The sequence below is a fragment of the Corella eumyota genome, chromosome 6 (assembly GCF_963082875.1).
Source record: "Corella eumyota chromosome 6, kaCorEumy4.1, whole genome shotgun sequence".
In the NCBI taxonomy this organism is placed as follows: Eukaryota; Metazoa; Chordata; class Ascidiacea; order Phlebobranchia; family Corellidae; genus Corella; species Corella eumyota.
The window spans coordinates 14,025,656-14,043,860 of NC_137495.1; the positions used below are offsets into that span (position 1 = coordinate 14,025,656).

The 18,205-nt window shown below is 33.9% G+C and overlaps 2 protein-coding genes across 2 annotated transcripts; both read right to left on the reverse strand.

Annotated features, from left to right (window-relative positions):
- Nucleotides 1–964: 964 nt before the first annotated feature.
- Nucleotides 965–8,406, reverse strand: LOC145754798 (beta-1,4-galactosyltransferase 4-like). The gene is made up of 8 exons (XM_082570921.1): nucleotides 7,922–8,406; nucleotides 7,088–7,150; nucleotides 6,078–6,316; nucleotides 4,519–4,706; nucleotides 4,061–4,197; nucleotides 3,489–3,579; nucleotides 2,682–2,796; nucleotides 965–1,855 (listed from the first exon to the last, which is right to left on the reverse strand). Exons 1-8 carry the CDS (start codon nucleotides 8,295–8,297, stop codon nucleotides 1,700–1,702), a joined length of 1,365 nt encoding a protein of 454 aa, XP_082427047.1. The 5' UTR covers nucleotides 8,298–8,406; the 3' UTR covers nucleotides 965–1,699.
- A 6,880-nt stretch (nucleotides 8,407–15,286) lies between these two features.
- LOC145755053 (selenoprotein T2-like) lies at nucleotides 15,287–16,776 on the reverse strand. Its single transcript, XM_082571252.1, has one exon. The coding sequence runs from the start codon at nucleotides 16,763–16,765 to the stop codon at nucleotides 16,160–16,162; it is 606 nt and encodes a 201-aa protein (XP_082427378.1). The 5' UTR covers nucleotides 16,766–16,776; the 3' UTR covers nucleotides 15,287–16,159.
- Nucleotides 16,777–18,205: the final 1,429 nt, after the last annotated feature.

The following is an 18,205-nucleotide window of genomic DNA, read 5'->3' on the forward strand; positions in this document are numbered from 1 at the left end:
AATGTATATTTCTATGGGAAATCCCCCTTTATTTCAGAAAAGAATTTGAGTCCAACTTAACCCAACTTATAAAAGTAACGAGTCGGGTCAAACTGGGTAACTGAATGAGTTTAACCTTGCGTTTAATTTACACATTTCTAACGCTTACCCACTTAAACCTACCCGTCACACTAATCTTAAGGTTTTTACAACCGGCAGCATGGTGTAGTGGTAAGAACAATTTCTTCACCACATGGGGTCCTGGGTTTGATTCCCAGTGATCTTATGCTGTAGCGCCCTTGAGTAAGACGCTATAAATGATATAAACTCCTGCTGAGCCAGCACTTAATCAGCAGCTGAATTATTGGGCAATTATAATCTGTATTATTTCAAACTGGCATAGGCAACTTGAGACTGGGTCGGGGTAACAAATGTTACTCTATGTTTAAATCGTAAAGTCGATTTACATTGAGGATAAAAAAATTTAAAAATGCACAAAAAAGGTTGAATAAGTGAAATCCCAAAAACTTAAGCTAAATTTCGGTAAAACAGCATTTTCGGGAATGTCTGTAAAACCGCAATTGCTATATATGTCAAAATTTATGTTTGTTTTCTTATGTCAATACCTACATGTGACGTCATTACGTGATGACTTCACTTTAACGAAATTTAATTAATTGAAAAACTTTTAAGTTATTTCATGAATAATAAATGAAGTATTATCACACAATTGTTGCCTCATTAATTATTCACGAGTTTATAAAAATGTTAATAAATTTGGACAAAATATATTAAAGGCAAATAATATTTGTATCAGATCACTTGGATTCACTACATGAGGTCATGGGTTCGTTCCCCACTGATCTCATGCTGTAGCGCCCTTAAGACGCTATAATTAAACTCCTGCTGGCCAACACTTAATCAGCAGTTTAATTATTAAGCAATTATAATCTCTAATATCCCATTTTATGGATTAAAGGCAACTTGAAACTGGGTCGGGGTAACTGATGTTGCTCTATGTTTAGACAAAAAGTCGACCTTCCCGCATCGAGGATAAATGAAAAAAGCACAAATGTTGTGAAATTAAAATCCATTTCTTGTACACACATAAAAAACAAATATTTATAGCAATATCGACGTGCCTTAGAGCAAAACTACTTACAATTTCTCATAAAGATATTAGGTGATATTGCAAACAAAAATTTACCAAAGTAACCTTTTTAAAAATAATCATACTAAATCCAATCGAACATTAAATCAATGTTGTCATAAAGAGACAAAAAAACAACTTCATCAAATACACGAAAATTAAAGAAAATATTTTGAAGTATGTACATGTTAATATCAAGTAAATTGAATTAGGTTTTAACAGTTTTATAATAAAGAATATTTTTAGTACATAAACGACAACAAGTACTCTTACAATTTCACAGTTTAAAAATCCCCAAAAGAATGTCATTTTTCACTTTAAAATTTTAAACCGAATCAAATTTTTGAAACACGCTCGAAAATCTCATTTTAAAATCCATAACCCATTTTCTATTACCCCATTTTTACCCCTTCGCTGGGAAATACCCTTAATTAAATCATTTTTGCCCAAAATTTTGAAATTTTGCTTTTTTTTTCAGTAAAAATTTCCTTTTTCATTCAACAAAAAAAATTTATTTTTTGATCATAAATCTTAAAAGAAAAAAAATTTTAGTTTAAAATTTTTAGATTGTTAGGAAAGTCCGACTAGATCCTGAGTAAGTATTTCATCTGTTGAGTTATATTGAAGGAGGCCACACGATAAAGTTAAATGCTCGCACATCCACAACACAAGATGGCAAGTCCACGACGACAAATAAGGTTTACATCGAACCACCGCAGTGCCAACCTTGAAAAAGTTTTAAAAATTAGAAACCAAAACAGTATTTAACATACCCCCCCCTAACAGTATTAAACATACCCCCCCCCAAAAATACCCCCTAAACAGTATTAAACATAACCCCCCCCAAAAATACCTCCTAACAGTATTAAACATAAACCCCCCAAAACAGTATTAAACAAGAACCCCCAAAAATACCCCCCCAACAGTATTAAACATAAACCCCCCAAAAATACCCCCTAACAGTATTAAACATAAATCCCCCAAAACAGTATTAAACAAGAACCCCCAAAAATACCCCCCCAACAGTATTAAACATAAACCCCCCAAAAATACCCCCTAACAGTATTAAACAAGAACCCCCAAAAATACCCCTCAAATAGTATTAAACATGTATCCCCAAAAAATACCCCCTAAACAGTATTAAACATGAACTCCCAAAAATACCCCCCCAAACAGTATTAAACAAGAACCCCCAAAAATACCCCCTAAACAGTATTAAACATAACCCCCCCAAAAATACCCCCTAACAGTATTAAACATAAACCCCACAAAAATACCCCCTAACAGTTTTAAACATAAACCCCCCATAATTCCCCCTCTAAACAGTATTAAACATAAACCCCCAAAAATACCCCCTAAACAGTATTGAAAAAATGATCCAGCAGTCTGGTGATCAAGTTATGACATCGTAATATGGGCAAAAGGTTTTGGGTTCAAGTCTCACCAATGCCACACTTTTACCCTTAAGCCCAGCGTTTACAGATAGCTTAAACACATAACAACTTCGCCAATAAAATATAAAAAAACAATCGTCTAAAAGTGATATAAAAACCTCAGCGGTGATGTTAGTGTAGACTGGAGTCTCAGTTTTTTCTACGATGGAATATTTCACATTTTTTAACCCATCTTCCTGCATTCTGTGAATGGAACGGGACAAAACTTCATATCTGTAAAAAAGTTAGAATTTTAGAATAAGAAAAACCAGATGAAAACAAAAATTTTATTATTTTATTTTTGGAAATAATATTTATCAAAAAAAAATTGAAATTTAGGTATTGTGAAGCTTAAATTTATATATACATGTATGTCTAATCTAGGCCTACAAAATTAGTGAAACTGCTGTTTTTTGTGAATATTATCACAAGCTTTTATTAATTAAGAGTTTGCGGACGGTCATAGAGCCAGCTATTGGCTAAATTTTTTTTTAATATTAAAAAAAATGTAAAGTTAAAGTCCTATATTAGCGATATTTTTTTACTTAAAAATTGATAAAGTTGGTGTCACTGAACACAAAAATGATTTTAACTTTAAATAATTTTACTCACTTTTTAAGTTATACATATTTAAAAAAAAAATAGAAAAGGAAAGCCTTGTTTGTGATGACGTAGAAATTACTAGCTTGTATACATTCACTACGCTTACTTAGTACTTTCTACGTCACACAAAAAATATGATAACCTGGTTTTTGATGTTAATCATTTTCAAGTATTTTTGAAAACTAAATTGTAAGTACCACAGACATTTTTTAAAGATTCTAAAGCCATTTTGTGATTCATTGTCAACCATACTAACATGCTATATACATCACTTACTAAATTGCAAAACTCTGTAATATAACGCTTTAATAACAACACACTACCTCATAAGATTGAGCCTATTTCCCTTATCTCTGTGATGAAAACTCATTTTATATCTGGCCAGATGAAAGGGCGGTCGGTTGATCACATATCCTATAAAAAAAAATCAATTTTTACAAATCGTAAAAAAGTTTTATTTTTAAAAGTTGTCAGAGCACTTAGTTTCAGTACATAGGGTCATGTGTTCGATCCCCACTGCTTACACCAAGTAGTGTAGGTGGCACTATGAACGATAAAAACTTTTGGTCTGGTGTAAATATTTCTTGGTTTACAAAAAAAATCAGCAAATTTTTTTTGGACTTACTTTTTTTACTTTTGACAAAAGAGGTCTAAACATAGAGTAACATTATTGGTTTTGGCTTAAAATTCATACAGTTTATAGCGCCTTACTTAAGAGCGCTACAGCATGATAGCAGTAAGGATTGAACCCAAGACCTCATGTGTTTCCCACTACACCACACTGCTAGTTTACCATAAAAACCTAACGACTGAAATCTTTCTTACTTTTACAATATTAAACCAGAAATACAAAAAAATTTCTAAAAATAGCTCTACCAAGAATCGAACCCTGTACCTCGAGTAAAAATCCTGTTGAACATATCGTCGTCCTCACCCCCCCATCCCCAGTACAAGTTGGAATATCCATTCACGTCAATAAATTGATCTTTGCTTAGCATCGTCACTCCACCAAACAATGAGGTGTAAGGAAGTCTAAAAATATTTCTAAATTTTACAACCAGTGGTGTAGTGGTAAGAACACTTATTACACAACACATGAGGTTGTGGGTTCAATCCCCACCGCTCACAAGCTGTGGCGCCCTTTAGAAGGGTGCTATAAACGGTATACCCTCCTGCTAAGCCAGCACTTAATCAGCAGCATAATTACCTGGCAATTATAATCTATATTATCCCAACCTGCCACAGGCAACTCGAGACTGGGTCCGGGTAACTGATGTTATTTTATGTTTAGGTCGCCATTCGACCTTTCCACATCGAGGATAAATAAATATAAAAAAGGAAAACTTGACGTACCTATAACCATATTTATCAATGGCGACGGAAAGATGTTTTGGCGTGTTGGTGCATCCGTAAAACAAACGATCATCTTCAGGAAGAAGATCTACATCATGGAAGACCACGCAATCAAACTCACGATCCTTCAGAGCTTCCAAAAAGCCAATATTCATCAATTTTGCTTTGTTAAAAGATAGGTCTCCGGCCTACCAAGAAAAAAAAATTTTAAATTTTTTTCAATAATTTAATTTTGTGAAACTACTTTTGGTTATTTTTTTTGTTATTTATTTAAAATTTAAATTCAGTAAGCAAAAATAATCACAAATTTTATTACGATTGCTTATTAAAAATATTAAAAAGAATGTTTAGTTTGACAGTTCTTTAAAAACTAAAAAATTAACAATAGTTTAAATATTTAGTTTAAAAACTGGCATAATGGTCGAATGACGATCAGATGCCATCACATACATTGTTTAAAAAATTACATTGTTAAAACTTGTTTAACGGCCATATTAAACATAAATACATATATTACTATGGTTTACTTAACAAAAATTAAAATAATAAACTTAAATTAACGAAAGCACAACTTAAAGAAAGTTAACATGCTCGATATGAACTCCTGTTGAGCCAGCACTTAATCAGCAGTATAATTATCGGACAATTATAATCTATAATATCCCAAACTGCCACAGGCAACTCAAGACTGGGCCGAAGTAACTGATGTTACTCTATGTTTAAGTCGCGCATTCGAATTTTCCACATCGAGGATAAAGATATATACAGTAAAAAAAATGTCTAATAATGATTTTTAAATTTTTTAGTTTGGTGCCCATCTTTATTATAAATCCTAAAAAATTTTTATATAATGTAGAGATGCCATTTCAAGCATTTATTATTATGTAAATTTTTTTAGATTACGTTTATAACTATCAATATGTTTTAACAAAACTTTTATAGTTTAGTTTTAAAAGATTATGTATAACTGAAACCAACAGTTACTATACAAACATTTTGTATGACTTAAAATTTATTTCATGAAATTGTATTATAAGACATCCTGTTTATTTTCAATTTGTATAAAAATCCAACATTGCAAAAATTAAAAAAAATGCAACATTGTAAAAGTGTTTTTAGAAAACGATATTCTGACAACGACATTTTACTAAAATTTAGGTCATTTTTTTTAGAAATTTAAAGACATATCCTAAAAAATGGAAATGGGTCATTGTTGAAAAAGAGCGTTTATGACAAGGGGGCCTTTAGCATGGTGTAGTGGTTAGAACATTTGGTGTTACTACATGAGGTCCTTGGTTTGATCCCCACTGCTCTCATGCTAAAGTGCCCTTAAGTAAGATGCTATAAATGGTACGTACTCCTGCTAAGCCAATACTTAATCAACAGCATAATTACCGGGCAATTATAAACTATAATATCCCAAACTGCTAAAGGCAACTCAAGACTGGGTCATGATAACTGATGTTACTCTACGTTTGGGTCGGCAATTCGACCTTCCCACAACGAGGATAAATAAAAATTAAAAAAATAAAATTACTTAAATTTAGAAAATTCCAAACCTGGTGTATGACATAAATTTTGTAATCAAGTTGTTGTCGCTTCAAAACTGGATGCAAATGCCACAACAACGCCCTCAAGTGTAGCTCCCGTGCTCGATGAGGCACAATGATTGCAACCTTTGACCTTGCCTGACATGACTTCGGATGAAATGACCCTCCGACTTTGAGATCAAGATTTGAGGTCGCGACCTCTGCGAAGGTCGGTGGTGTGTCGTTGAAATCAAATTTTAGGCGCCCGACTGTAACAAATTATTTTCAATTTTTTTTTATATTTATTTTTATCCTCAAAGTAGGTTAAAATAAAGTTCTAATTATAAAATAACAGTAGTTACTTTGACCCAGTCTCGAGTTGACTTTAAGGATGCTACAACATGCCAGCAGTAGGAATCAAACCCAGGATCTCAAGTCTCACCTAAGGATGCTACAACATGCCAACAGTGGGAATCAAACCCAGGATCTTAAGTCTTACCTAAGGGTGCTACAAAATGCCAGCAGTGAAAATCAAACCCAGGATCTCAGGTCTTACTTAAGAATGTTACAACATGCCAGCAGTGGGAATCAAACCCAGGATCTCAAGTCTCACCTAAGGATGCTACAACATGCCAGCAGTGGGAATCAAACCCGGGACCTTAGATCTTACTTTAAGATGCTACAAAATGCCAGCAGTGGAAATCAAACCCAGGCTCTTAAGTCTTACTTAAGAATGTTACAAAATGCCAGCAGTGGGAATCAAACCCAGGATCTCAAGTCTCACCTAAGGATGCTACAACATGCCAGCAGTGGGAATCAAACCCAGGACCTTAGGTCTTACTTAAAGATGCTACAAAATGCCAGCAGTGGGAATCAAACCCAGGATCTTGGGTCTTACTTGAGAATGCTACAAAAAGCTAGTAGTTGAAATCAAACCCGGGATTTTAATATCTTACTAAAGATGCCACATTTTAGCAGTACAAATAAAAGTTTGCCACAGTAATTAATAATTAATAAATAAGTAATTAACATTTTTTTACCTAGATGCGGAGGCTTTAGAGTACATAATGGTAAGTTGTTGTCCTCCTTTTCTTTAGAGAATTCTATAAAAAATATTATTACTGAGACAATGCAAATTACTTTTTTTTATTTTGAAATCACCTTATTGACACTAAGCATATTTATTTTAACGAGATTATATTGACAGAGTTGTTAAGTTTATGAGTTAGACAACAATAAATATTTAATTTCTAACGACTAAACAAATAAAAAACGAATTTTAATTTTAAGTTTTCAAAATCAAATTTTAAATATTTTGAATTTTAAATAACATTGTATTTTTGAAAACTTTAAAAATTTACCAATAATTATTAGTTTTAAACAAAGATTTATAATTAAAACACTTCAATAGAATAAAAAATAGCTTTTTAGTCAGGCAAGTAGTATTGGTCAAACACTTAAATTAATAACTCTGGCAAACAGACAAAATCAACATTGAATTTAATTTTAAATTTGCGTTGGTATAAAATATTATGCATTTCTGTGTACACAAGGTCCTCGGTTTGATTCCCACACTTTCCCAGCTGTGGTTCCCTTAAGTATGGTGTTATAAACCGGCAGCGTGTGGTAAGAATACTTGCTATACCACATATGAGGTCATGGGTTTAATTCCCAGTGATCTCATGCTGTAAACGATATAAACTCCTGCTGAGCCAGCATTTAATCAGCAGCATAATTATCGGGCAATTATAATCTATAATATCTTAAACTGCCACAGGCAACTCGAGACTAGGTCGAAGTAACAGTTGTTACTTTATGTTTAAGTCGTGTATTCGACCTTTCCACATCGAAGACAAATAAAACTAAAAACATACCGTTATTAGTTTTGTAGTCTTGTCCGAAATGAATTTTCTTCAAATTCTCCTCTTTTGTTAAATAATATTCGTCTTTATAAGAACTAATTTTTCTTTCACCGAATCTCTCTTCAGGAACCCCTTTACTTGGACGACTAAATATCTCAGACGACATTTTTTCAATTAAAATTTCATTTTCCATAATATTCGATGAAAATTTTAAGTGTTTTGTCGATTTGTTTGAGGAATGAAAAAAAAGAAGAACTTGAAGAACAAGAAACATTAAAAAACACAGTTTGAGACATTGCTTTACAGGTAATCGTTCGCTATATATTTTCAGTACAGAAAGTTTGTAAAAAATTGAAGATTTCGACATAATTGAAGTAAAATTATTCATTTTTATTCACAGTGTATTTCAATCGTTTAAAGACCAACTTTTATTAAACTTTTAGCATTTTTTGTTCCATATTTTATACTTTTACGATTCTAAATTCAACATTTTTATTAAATCGTTAGCTGACAAGAAAAAAAAAATTAGAAATCGTTCATTTTTAACTTTAAGTCGCATATGGCTGTTAATAGTACAAACTTTTAATTAAAATAAAAACTAACTTTTACTTCACAAACTGACTGATATTTCAATAAATACTTAATACCTTCTACTCGATAAATCTCAAAAAAATTGGTTTAAAACTCAGAATAAAAGCCACTCGACTTAAAACCGTTGCTACAAAATAGAGATTAAAATTTCACGCTTTACGCACAAGCACAATAGGAGGAAAAAAGGTGCGGTTTATAAAATAATAAATTCTAAATTTAGGACGTTTTATGTAAATAACATGAATTTATTTGCTCAGGATAATTTCAAGATCGTTTAAAACAAATTAATTATTATTTTAAACCATTCTTGAGCTTGATTTTCTTAAAAAATATTTTGTTTATATTTATCATTTTATCATTGTAATAATGGTCCTTTTGAAACGTCACAAATTTTGTAATAATGGTCTTTCTAAAACGTCACAAATTAAATAAAAATCGTTTTAAATGTTGATAAAATTTAACTTTATTTTTATTTCAAAATAAATCCATTAAAAGAATTAGCAATTAAAATGTCTAACTTAATATCGGAAAAGAGAAAGTCTAGAACTCCAAAGAACGCGGAATTGAAGCTGTTTTGTGATTATTTTACCCTGGCTCTAGGTTTAGCTGGCTTAGCTTTAATAATAACCTCATTAGTTGCCGATAAATGGATACACTTTACTGGCAAGAGTTTAATATTGAGGATAAAAAATAATTTTCACGAAATTATGATAGTTGGCAAAACTTGCAAGAAGAACTTGACTTGCTTTCAAAACGAGACAAAATTTTGGGTAAATCGAAAGTTTAAAAAATCCACAATTTGATAATATTCTTGATAATAGCAGGAATTTCTACGTTGTAAATTATGTGCCGGTCATGGCGTAAAGTTTTCTCGGGTTCGAGCCTTATAAATACCACATTATTCGCCCTTATGTCGAGTGTTTACGGGTAGCTTTAAACACATTACAACAGTATTTGCTATTTAAATAAAATAAAGTTTTATTAAAAATAATTTGATTTTAATCTTTTAGACGACGACCGTAACGACGCTAAGTCCAAATTTTTAAATAATTACCATCTGATTAACGCCACTTTTGACGCTGTTGAGCTTATTCAAAAACTCAAGGTCGATGCTGGATTTCAATTTATTTGTGTCCACGAGGCTAAAAAAAGAAAATGCCAGATAACAAAATGGCTGCATTATATGCCACGTTAGTTCATTTTTAAAAAATAGATTTACTTTTTTATTTTCAATGTTGGACCTTTGGCAGCGTGGTGTAGTGGTAAGAACACTTGCTACACCACCATGGGGTCCTGGGTTCAATTCCCACTGCTTTCATGCTGTAGCGCCCTTAAGTAAGGCGCTATAAATGGTATGAACTCCTGCTAAGCTAGCACTTAATCAGCAGCTTAATTATTGGGAAACTATAATATTCCAAACTCTAAAGTCAACTCGAGACTGGGTCAGGGTAACTGATGTTACTCTATGTTTAAGTTGCGCAACCGACCTTCCCACATCGAGGATAAAGAATAATATAAACAAAAAAATAGGCTGCTGATTTTTTTAGTTTAGCAGTAGTACATATGATTTATATCACCTTATTCAAGGCTGCTACTGCATGAAAGCAGTGGGAATTAAACCCAGGACCTCATAAAGTAAACCAAAGTGTGCCAATCACTACACCATGCTGCCAGTGTTTTACTACATGGGGTCGTGGGTTCAATCCCCACTGCTATCATGCTGTATCATTCTTAAATAAAGGTTATAAAAGGTTGTAGGTTTAATCCCAACTGTCCTTATGTTGTAGCTCCCTTAAGTAAGGTGCTATAAACGATATAGACTCCTGCTGAGCCAGCACTTAATCAGCAGCATAATTACCAGGCAATCATAATCTATAATATCCCAAACTGCCAAAGGCAACTTGAAACTGGGACAGAGTAACAAATGTTAATCCCATGATTTTATAATTAATCCCATGATTTTATGATGTTAATCCCATGATTTTATGATGTTAATTTTATGATGTTAATGTTAATCCCATGATTTTATGATTTTATAATTAGCTGCTGATCAAGTGCTTTTCAAAGTTTTTTTTTTTGTTTAATCATAAACATACAAATTAATATGGATATTATTTCAAGTTTTTATTTTAGCTTGCTTAAAATGTGGTGTTGGATTTTTGACAACAGATGAAATAAGCAAAGAAATGGAACTGAATGCAAAATTAGAAATTGCACAAATTTTTGCGGCAGGCTTTTTACCTTATTAAATTTTAAATCACAAAATTAAACTTTGCAATCTTAAAATAGAATAACATCAGGTACCCCGACCCAGTCTCAAGTTGACTTTGGCAGTTTGAGATATTTTTGATTATTATTGCCTGATAATTAAGCTGCTGATTAAGTGCTGGCTCAGCAGGAATTCATACCGTTTATAGCGCCTTACTTAAGGGCACTACAGTATAAAAACAGTGGAAGTCGAACCCAGGAACTCACATAGTATAGCCAGAGTTCTAAACACTACACCACGCTACATAATTGTCTCAATTCAATATTTTGTTAGCAATAATAGTGGATCTAATTTATAGTTCAGGAGACTCAATTATTCAGGCTGCTTCTAATAATTTTTACATAATTTTTACATAATTTTGCTTCTAATAATTTTTACAAGTTCTCGTGCTTGATGTTCATTAATTTTATTTCCTGTTTCAACCCTCCCCAGAAGCTTGTCAAGTTTTTAAACCGCATTTTTTTAGTTACAAACTTTTTTGAAATTATGCAAGGTCAGGAAATATCAGTTAGTTAAAAAGTTTTTTAAGGCGCATTTTATTTTTTAAATTTCAGCCTTATGCCAATATTTACTACTATACTGTGAACAGGTTCGATTCTTACTGCTTCCATGCAGTAGCAATTATAAGTAAAAAATGGAAAATAGAGGTGTAAACCCCTGCTAAGCCAACACTTTTATCCTCGATGTGGAAAAGATAAATGCGCGACTTGAACATAAAGTAACATCAGTTACTCCGATCCAGTCTCGAGTTGCCTGTAGCAGTTTGGGATATTATAGATTATAATTGCCCGATAAGTATACTGCTGTTTAAGTGTTGGCTTAGCAGGAGTTTATACTGTTTATAGCACCTTACTCAAGAGCGCTGAGGTCAGTGGGGATTGAACCCAGGACCCCATGTGTTTTGCAAGTGTTCTTACCACTACACCACACTTAATAGACAGATTTATTATTAAGCAATTATAATTTATAATATCCAAACTGCCACTGAAGACTGGAGACAGGGTCTGGGTAATGTTGCTTTACGTATAGGTTGTGAAGTCGACCTTATCACATCGAGGATAAATAATTAATTTTTTTCAGGCATATGTACAATTGTAATGGCTGTAACTTTTAAAGTCCAAGTAGTTGATCAATATCGGAGATTTGAGTCCTTTCACGCCTTTCGTGGTGTATCAGTGGAGCTAGCAATAGCTAGTGGAGTCTGTTATGTCTTGAAGGGAATTAGTGCAGTTGTGGAAAACAAAATAAATCGTGACCAAAATGATGAACTTGGCGAAAGAATGGGCCATGGTCGAAGCTTTTCCTTTATTGATGTACAACCAACATCTGGTGACATTACAGAGTTGGAGGCAAAGAAAAATGATGTCACATCAAGCGACGATGTTTTTGATGTCAACGAGTTTTTAAATCATTTGCTTGACAATGTTGCTGTCAAAATTGATGAAAAAACAATGAAAAGCAATTTTAAAAACTCGAATCCTGTGTTAACGGATGTTGATGAGGTCATAATGCCCACTGTTAACGATTTTCTCGATGATGTTAAAATTGAAGTTGCCGATGAAGCAACATCAAGCAAAGTGAGTATCGAATCGAGGCAGAGCGAAGAAATATTCAGCAAAGGCTTCAAACCTGATGTTGGTTATCGCTACTCAATAAAACTTCCGGAAAATTACATTCCAAACCTGGCAAGTAAAGTTGTTCGCGACAGAAGCAACAACAACGATGAAGAGAGGGAAGAAGTTAAACCCGTTGTTGGATTTGTGTCTAAAGATGACGCTGAGAAAAATGAATGATTTTAAAACTTAAATAAACTGTTTATGTTATTTTGGGTCTTTAGTAATATTTATTTATCCTCAATGTGAAAAGGTCAACTTTACAGCCTAAACATAGAGTAACATTAGTAACCCTGACAAAATCTCGAGTTAACTTTTGCAGTTGGAGTATTATTAATTATAATTGCCCGGTATTTAAGCTGCTGATTAAGTGCTGGCTTAGCAAGAGTTTATACTGTTTATAGCGCTTTACTCAAGGACGCTACAGCATGAGAGCAGTGGAGATTGAACCCAGGGCCACGTGTGGTGAAGCAAAGTGTATTAACCATTACACCACGCTGTTGCCTTACAAAAAATTATAAAAAAAGTTCTGTCGGCCCAGTTATAAAGCTAAAATGTGAGAAACTCGATAAAAACTTAACAACCTGACACAGCTGGGACAAAACAAATAGAAAGTAACTCTTGAATATATTGAAGTAGCAATCAATAACTTTGTTTAAGTGTACTGCGTACATTTAAACCCTACTATTTTAAAAATATTTACATCACATACCAATAATATGGCTTCTTTTTTATATATATCTTTATCTTCGGTGTGAGAAAGTCAAATGCGCGACCTAAACGTAGAGTAACAACTGTTACTCTGACACAGTCTCAAGTTATTCTTGGCAGTTATTATAGAATATAATTGCCTAATAATTATAATGCTGATTAAGTGCTGGCTCAGCAGGACTTATTATCGTTAGTGTCTTAAGTAAGCGCGCTACAGCATAAGATAACTGGGGATCAAACCCAGGACCTCATGTGGTAAGGGAAATGTTCTGTCCACTACTTCATGCTGCCGGTTTATTATTTATCCTTAATGTGGGAAGGTTCACTTTATATCCCAAACATAAAATAACATTTCGTACCCTAGTTTTAGCAGAAGATTTTATTGTTTAAAACAGTTTATTGAAAAGTGCTAAAACATAGCAGCAGTTGGGATCAAACCAATGACCTCATGAGTGTTTAAACATAGCAGCAGCTGGGATCAAACCAATGACCTCATGAGTGCCAAAACATAGCAGCAGCTGGGATCAAACTAATGACCTCATGAGTGCTAAAACATAGCAGCAGTTGGGATCAAACCAGTGACCTCATGAGTGCCAAAACATAGCAGCAGCTGGGATCAAACCAATGACCTCATGAGTGTTTAAACATAGCAGCAGCTGGGATCAAACCAATGACCTCATGAGTGCTAAAACATAGCAGCAGTTGGGATCAAACCAATGACCTCATGGGTGCTAAAACATAGCAGCAGTTGGGATCAAACCAATGACCTCATGAGTGCTAAAACATAGCAGCAGTTGGGATCAAACCAATGACCTCATGAGTGTTTAAACATAGCAGCAGTTGGGATCAAACCAATGACCTCATGAGTGCTAAAGCATAGCAGTTGGGATCAAACCAATGACCTCATGAGTGCCAAAACATAGCAGCAGCTGGGATCAAACCAATGACCTCATGAGTGCTAAAGCATAGCAGTTGGTATCAAACCAATGACCTCATGAGTGCCAAAACATAGCAGCAGCTGGGATCAAATCAATGACCTTATGAGTGCCAAAACATAGCAGCAGTTGGGATCAAACCAATGACCTCATGAGTGCTAAAGTATAGCAGCAGCTGGGATCAAACCAATGACCTCATGAGTGCTAAAGCATAGCAGTAGTTGGGATTAAACCATTGACCTCATGAGTGCTAAAACATTGCAGCAGTTGGGATCAAACTAATGACCTCATGAGTGCCAAAACATAGCAGCAGCTGGGATCAAATCAATGACCTTATGAGTGCCAAAACATAGCAGCAGTTGGGATCAAACCAATGACCTCATGAGTGCCAAAACATAGCAGCAGCTGGGATCAAACCAATGACCTCATGAGTGTTTAAACATAGCAGCAGCTGGGATCAAACCAATGACCTCATGAGTGCTAAAACATAGCAGCAGTTGGGATCAAACCAATGACCTCATGGGTGCTAAAACATAGCAGCAGTTGGGATCAAACCAATGACCTCATGAGTGCTAAAGCATAGCAGCTGGGATCAAATCAATGACCTCATGAGTGCCAAAACATAGCAGCAGTTGGGATCAAACCAATGACCTCATGAGTGCTAAAGCATAGCAGTAGTTGGGATTAAACCATTGACCTCATGAGTGCTAAAACATAGCAGCAGCTGGGATCAAACCAATGACCTCATGAGTGCCAAAACATAGCAGCAGCTGGGATCAAATCAATGACCTTATGAGTGCCAAAACATAGCAGCAGCTGGGATCAAACCAATGACCTCATGAGTGCTAAAGCATAGCAGTAGTTGGGATTAAACCATTGACCTCATGATTGCTAAAACATAGCAGCAGCTGGGATCAAACTAATGACCTCATGAGTGCCAAAACATAGCAGCAGCTGGGATCAAACCAATGACCTCATGAGTGCCAAAACATAGCAGCAGTTGGGATCAAACCAATGACCTCATGAGTGCTAAAGCATAGCAGTAGTTGGGATTAAACCATTGACCTCATGAGTGCTAAAACATAGCAGCAGCTGGGATCAAACTAATGACCTCATGAGTGCCAAAACATAGCAGCAGCTGGGATCAAACCAATGACCTCATGTTGTGTGTAAGTGTTTGAACCACTACACGATGCTAACAATACTTTATTATAAAAAATAAAACAACAAGAATGTAACAATTTGGAAATGTGTTTATTTTAAAATGAATGGCGACATAAAGCCAAAATGTCGAAAATCGGACAATTTTAATAAGCCAAGCTTTTTGTTAAAATGTCGTCATAAAAATTCGAGTTTAAATTCACAAAATCAAACTGTTAAAAAAACAAGATCTCAAGTAAAAGTAAATTAACATAAATACAACAACATAATTTAAACGAGAACAAGGTAAGTTAATACCACAAAAAAAATTATATTAAAAATATTGCAAATTAAATTTTAAGTTATTGAAAAATAAATTAATTGTGTTTAATTTAAAAAGAACAATTAACCTATATAGATAATTGCACAATTGTGTTTTAACTTTTATTGTTAGGGTAAGCACTTTAGGAAAGGGTAAATACCTTAAATTCAGGGCAAATACCTTAAATTCAGGGTAATTACTTTAAATTTAGGGTAACTACTTTAAGATGGGGTAAATACCTTAAAAATAGGGTGAATACTTTAAATTTAGGGCAACTACTTTAAGATGGGGTAAATACCTTAAAAACAGGGTGAATACTTTAAATTTAGGGTAACTACTTTAAGATGGGGTAAATACCTTAAAGATAGGGTAAGTACTTTTAAAATAGGGTAACTACTTTAAGATAGGGTAAATACCTTAAAGATAGGGTTAGTACTTTAAATTAAAGATAAATACTTTAAATTTAGTGTAAGTACCTTTAAAAGGAATTGGGGCAAATAATAAATGTCACATTGTGGGTTAAATTTTTGTTCCGTAAATAGTTTTCGATAACGTGACGGTTTAGTTTTAAATAAACAAGTTTTTACTAATTCACCAAATCTACAAAACACACTAATTCCCCTTTTTAACAAAAAATCATCACCATTAAATTTAAATGCTTAAAAAAATCTAAATTTTAAACTGTTGTGAAGGATCTACTTTATCGAGGCTGATATGAGAATCAATAATTTGCATAATTTCGTCGACCCTCGGTATCCTTCCAGATTGAAGTTTTGACCAAATTGTGACATCGTTTAACATAATTTCAAAAGCCCCGGTCGATATTAACTGAGTTTCGATTGTATTAGTCACGAAAAATAACATCACGCAAGAGTAGATCATATTCTCACGAGCCCAATTGTAAATCTGAGGAGTTTCGAGTCCTAGTTTTTCAAAGGGATTGGTCCCAGTTAGAATACAAGCAATTATCATAAATTTTAAAGTTGAAAGAATTGAGGCAATAATTTGGTTGGCTTTCGGTGGAGGGTAATTCCCACCTTCGATATTCACGTCCGAGTATCGTTGTCGTATAATTCCGGCAAATTCCTCGAACGCGCGTTTGTAACCTCAGGAATTACAGACCAGGAACTTGATTACTGGCGTTGTAAACTGATTTTTAAGTTTTGGTATCGCGCTTTCTTGACTTGCTTCAACTCCATTTGTTTGAAAATCTTTTACAGTTAACAAAGTTAAGAGAAAGACTGAAACCACCAACATGGAAGTGTTGGAAGCCATATTTTATTTATAAATCTAAAAAAAAGTTGTTTTGTTATTACTTAATTAAAACAAATTGTTTTATTGCATGAGGCCATAAGTTGATTTTTTTATATTTATTCATTCTCGATGTGGGAAAAACTTAACAACCAAAAATAGAGTAACAACTGTCACCCCCAGTCTAGAAAGTAGGGCAGTTTTAAAAAAATGGAATGACCGCACGTGCTTCCGTACTAAAATTTTCGGTTTACACGTGATTTATTTTTTTCGTATTTTACTTAAATTTGGCCTAAATATGCTACTACAAGGCGTTAGTATCGTGCGCAAATTTTTTTAAAAACCAGGCGTGCAAAACGTTAATTTCGGGCGTGCATTTTTTCACCGAAAAAAAAATCTTGTGCGTGCACGCTGCCCTACTTTCTAGACTGGAGTTACCCTGACCAAGTCTTAAGTTAACTTTGCCAGTATTAAAATATTATTGAATATAATTTGCTCTATAAATAAAATGCCAATTAAATTTTAATTCAGTCAGTATATCTGCAGAGGGAATGGTGACTAGAGCTCTATTAGCGTCATCTGCCAAGTTTATAAAATGAGGAATTGTGGATTTTTATAACCTTACCCTAATCTTTTCTTTTACGTTTTTGTATATCTTTATCCTCGGTGTGGGAAAATGCGCAACTTAAACATAGAGTAACATCAGTTATCCCGACCCAGTCTTGAGTTGCCTGTGGTAGTTTGGGATATTTTAGATTATAATTGCGCGGTAATTATGCTGCTGATTAAGTGCTGGCTCAGCAGGAGTTTATACTATTTATAGCGCCTTACTTAAGGGCGTAGGGCAGTTTTCGACGAGAACTTGTGCGTGTAAGCGTAATAAATGGCAGGGCCGCGGTTGCACGCGCACAAAAATTTTTGGTCTACGCATGATTTATGTTGGCGTTTTCACCTTTAACTTTGTATTTACTTTTAAACCCAGACATGCATTTTTTCAATGAAAAAAATCTTGTGCGTGTACTTTTTAGACTGGGTGACTGGAGCTCTATTAGCGTTGTCTGCCAGGTTTATAAAATGCGGAATTGCAGAATTTTTATAATCTCACCCTAATCTTCTTTTGGACGTTTCGCCTTTTCTGCATTTATTTTAGTACTACTCGTTTAAACTGGCGGACGACCCTAAAAAAGCTCCTGGCAGCGTTACTTACTAAATGATGCTTATGCACGCAAGCAGTGAGAATCAAACATAAGAACTTAAGTAGTGAAGTCAGGCTTTTTAACAATACTTAATTTGGCTATTAAACCTTCCTACACTTAATAACAATTACTAATTAGTGATTATTATAAAAATATCGCTTAAAAAATTTTTATAAAATTATTATTTAATCTAAAACCCCTTGCCATAACAACCGACAATTTTTTTATCTACTAAACAGCTGACCAAAACAAAAAAATGTCAGCCAGA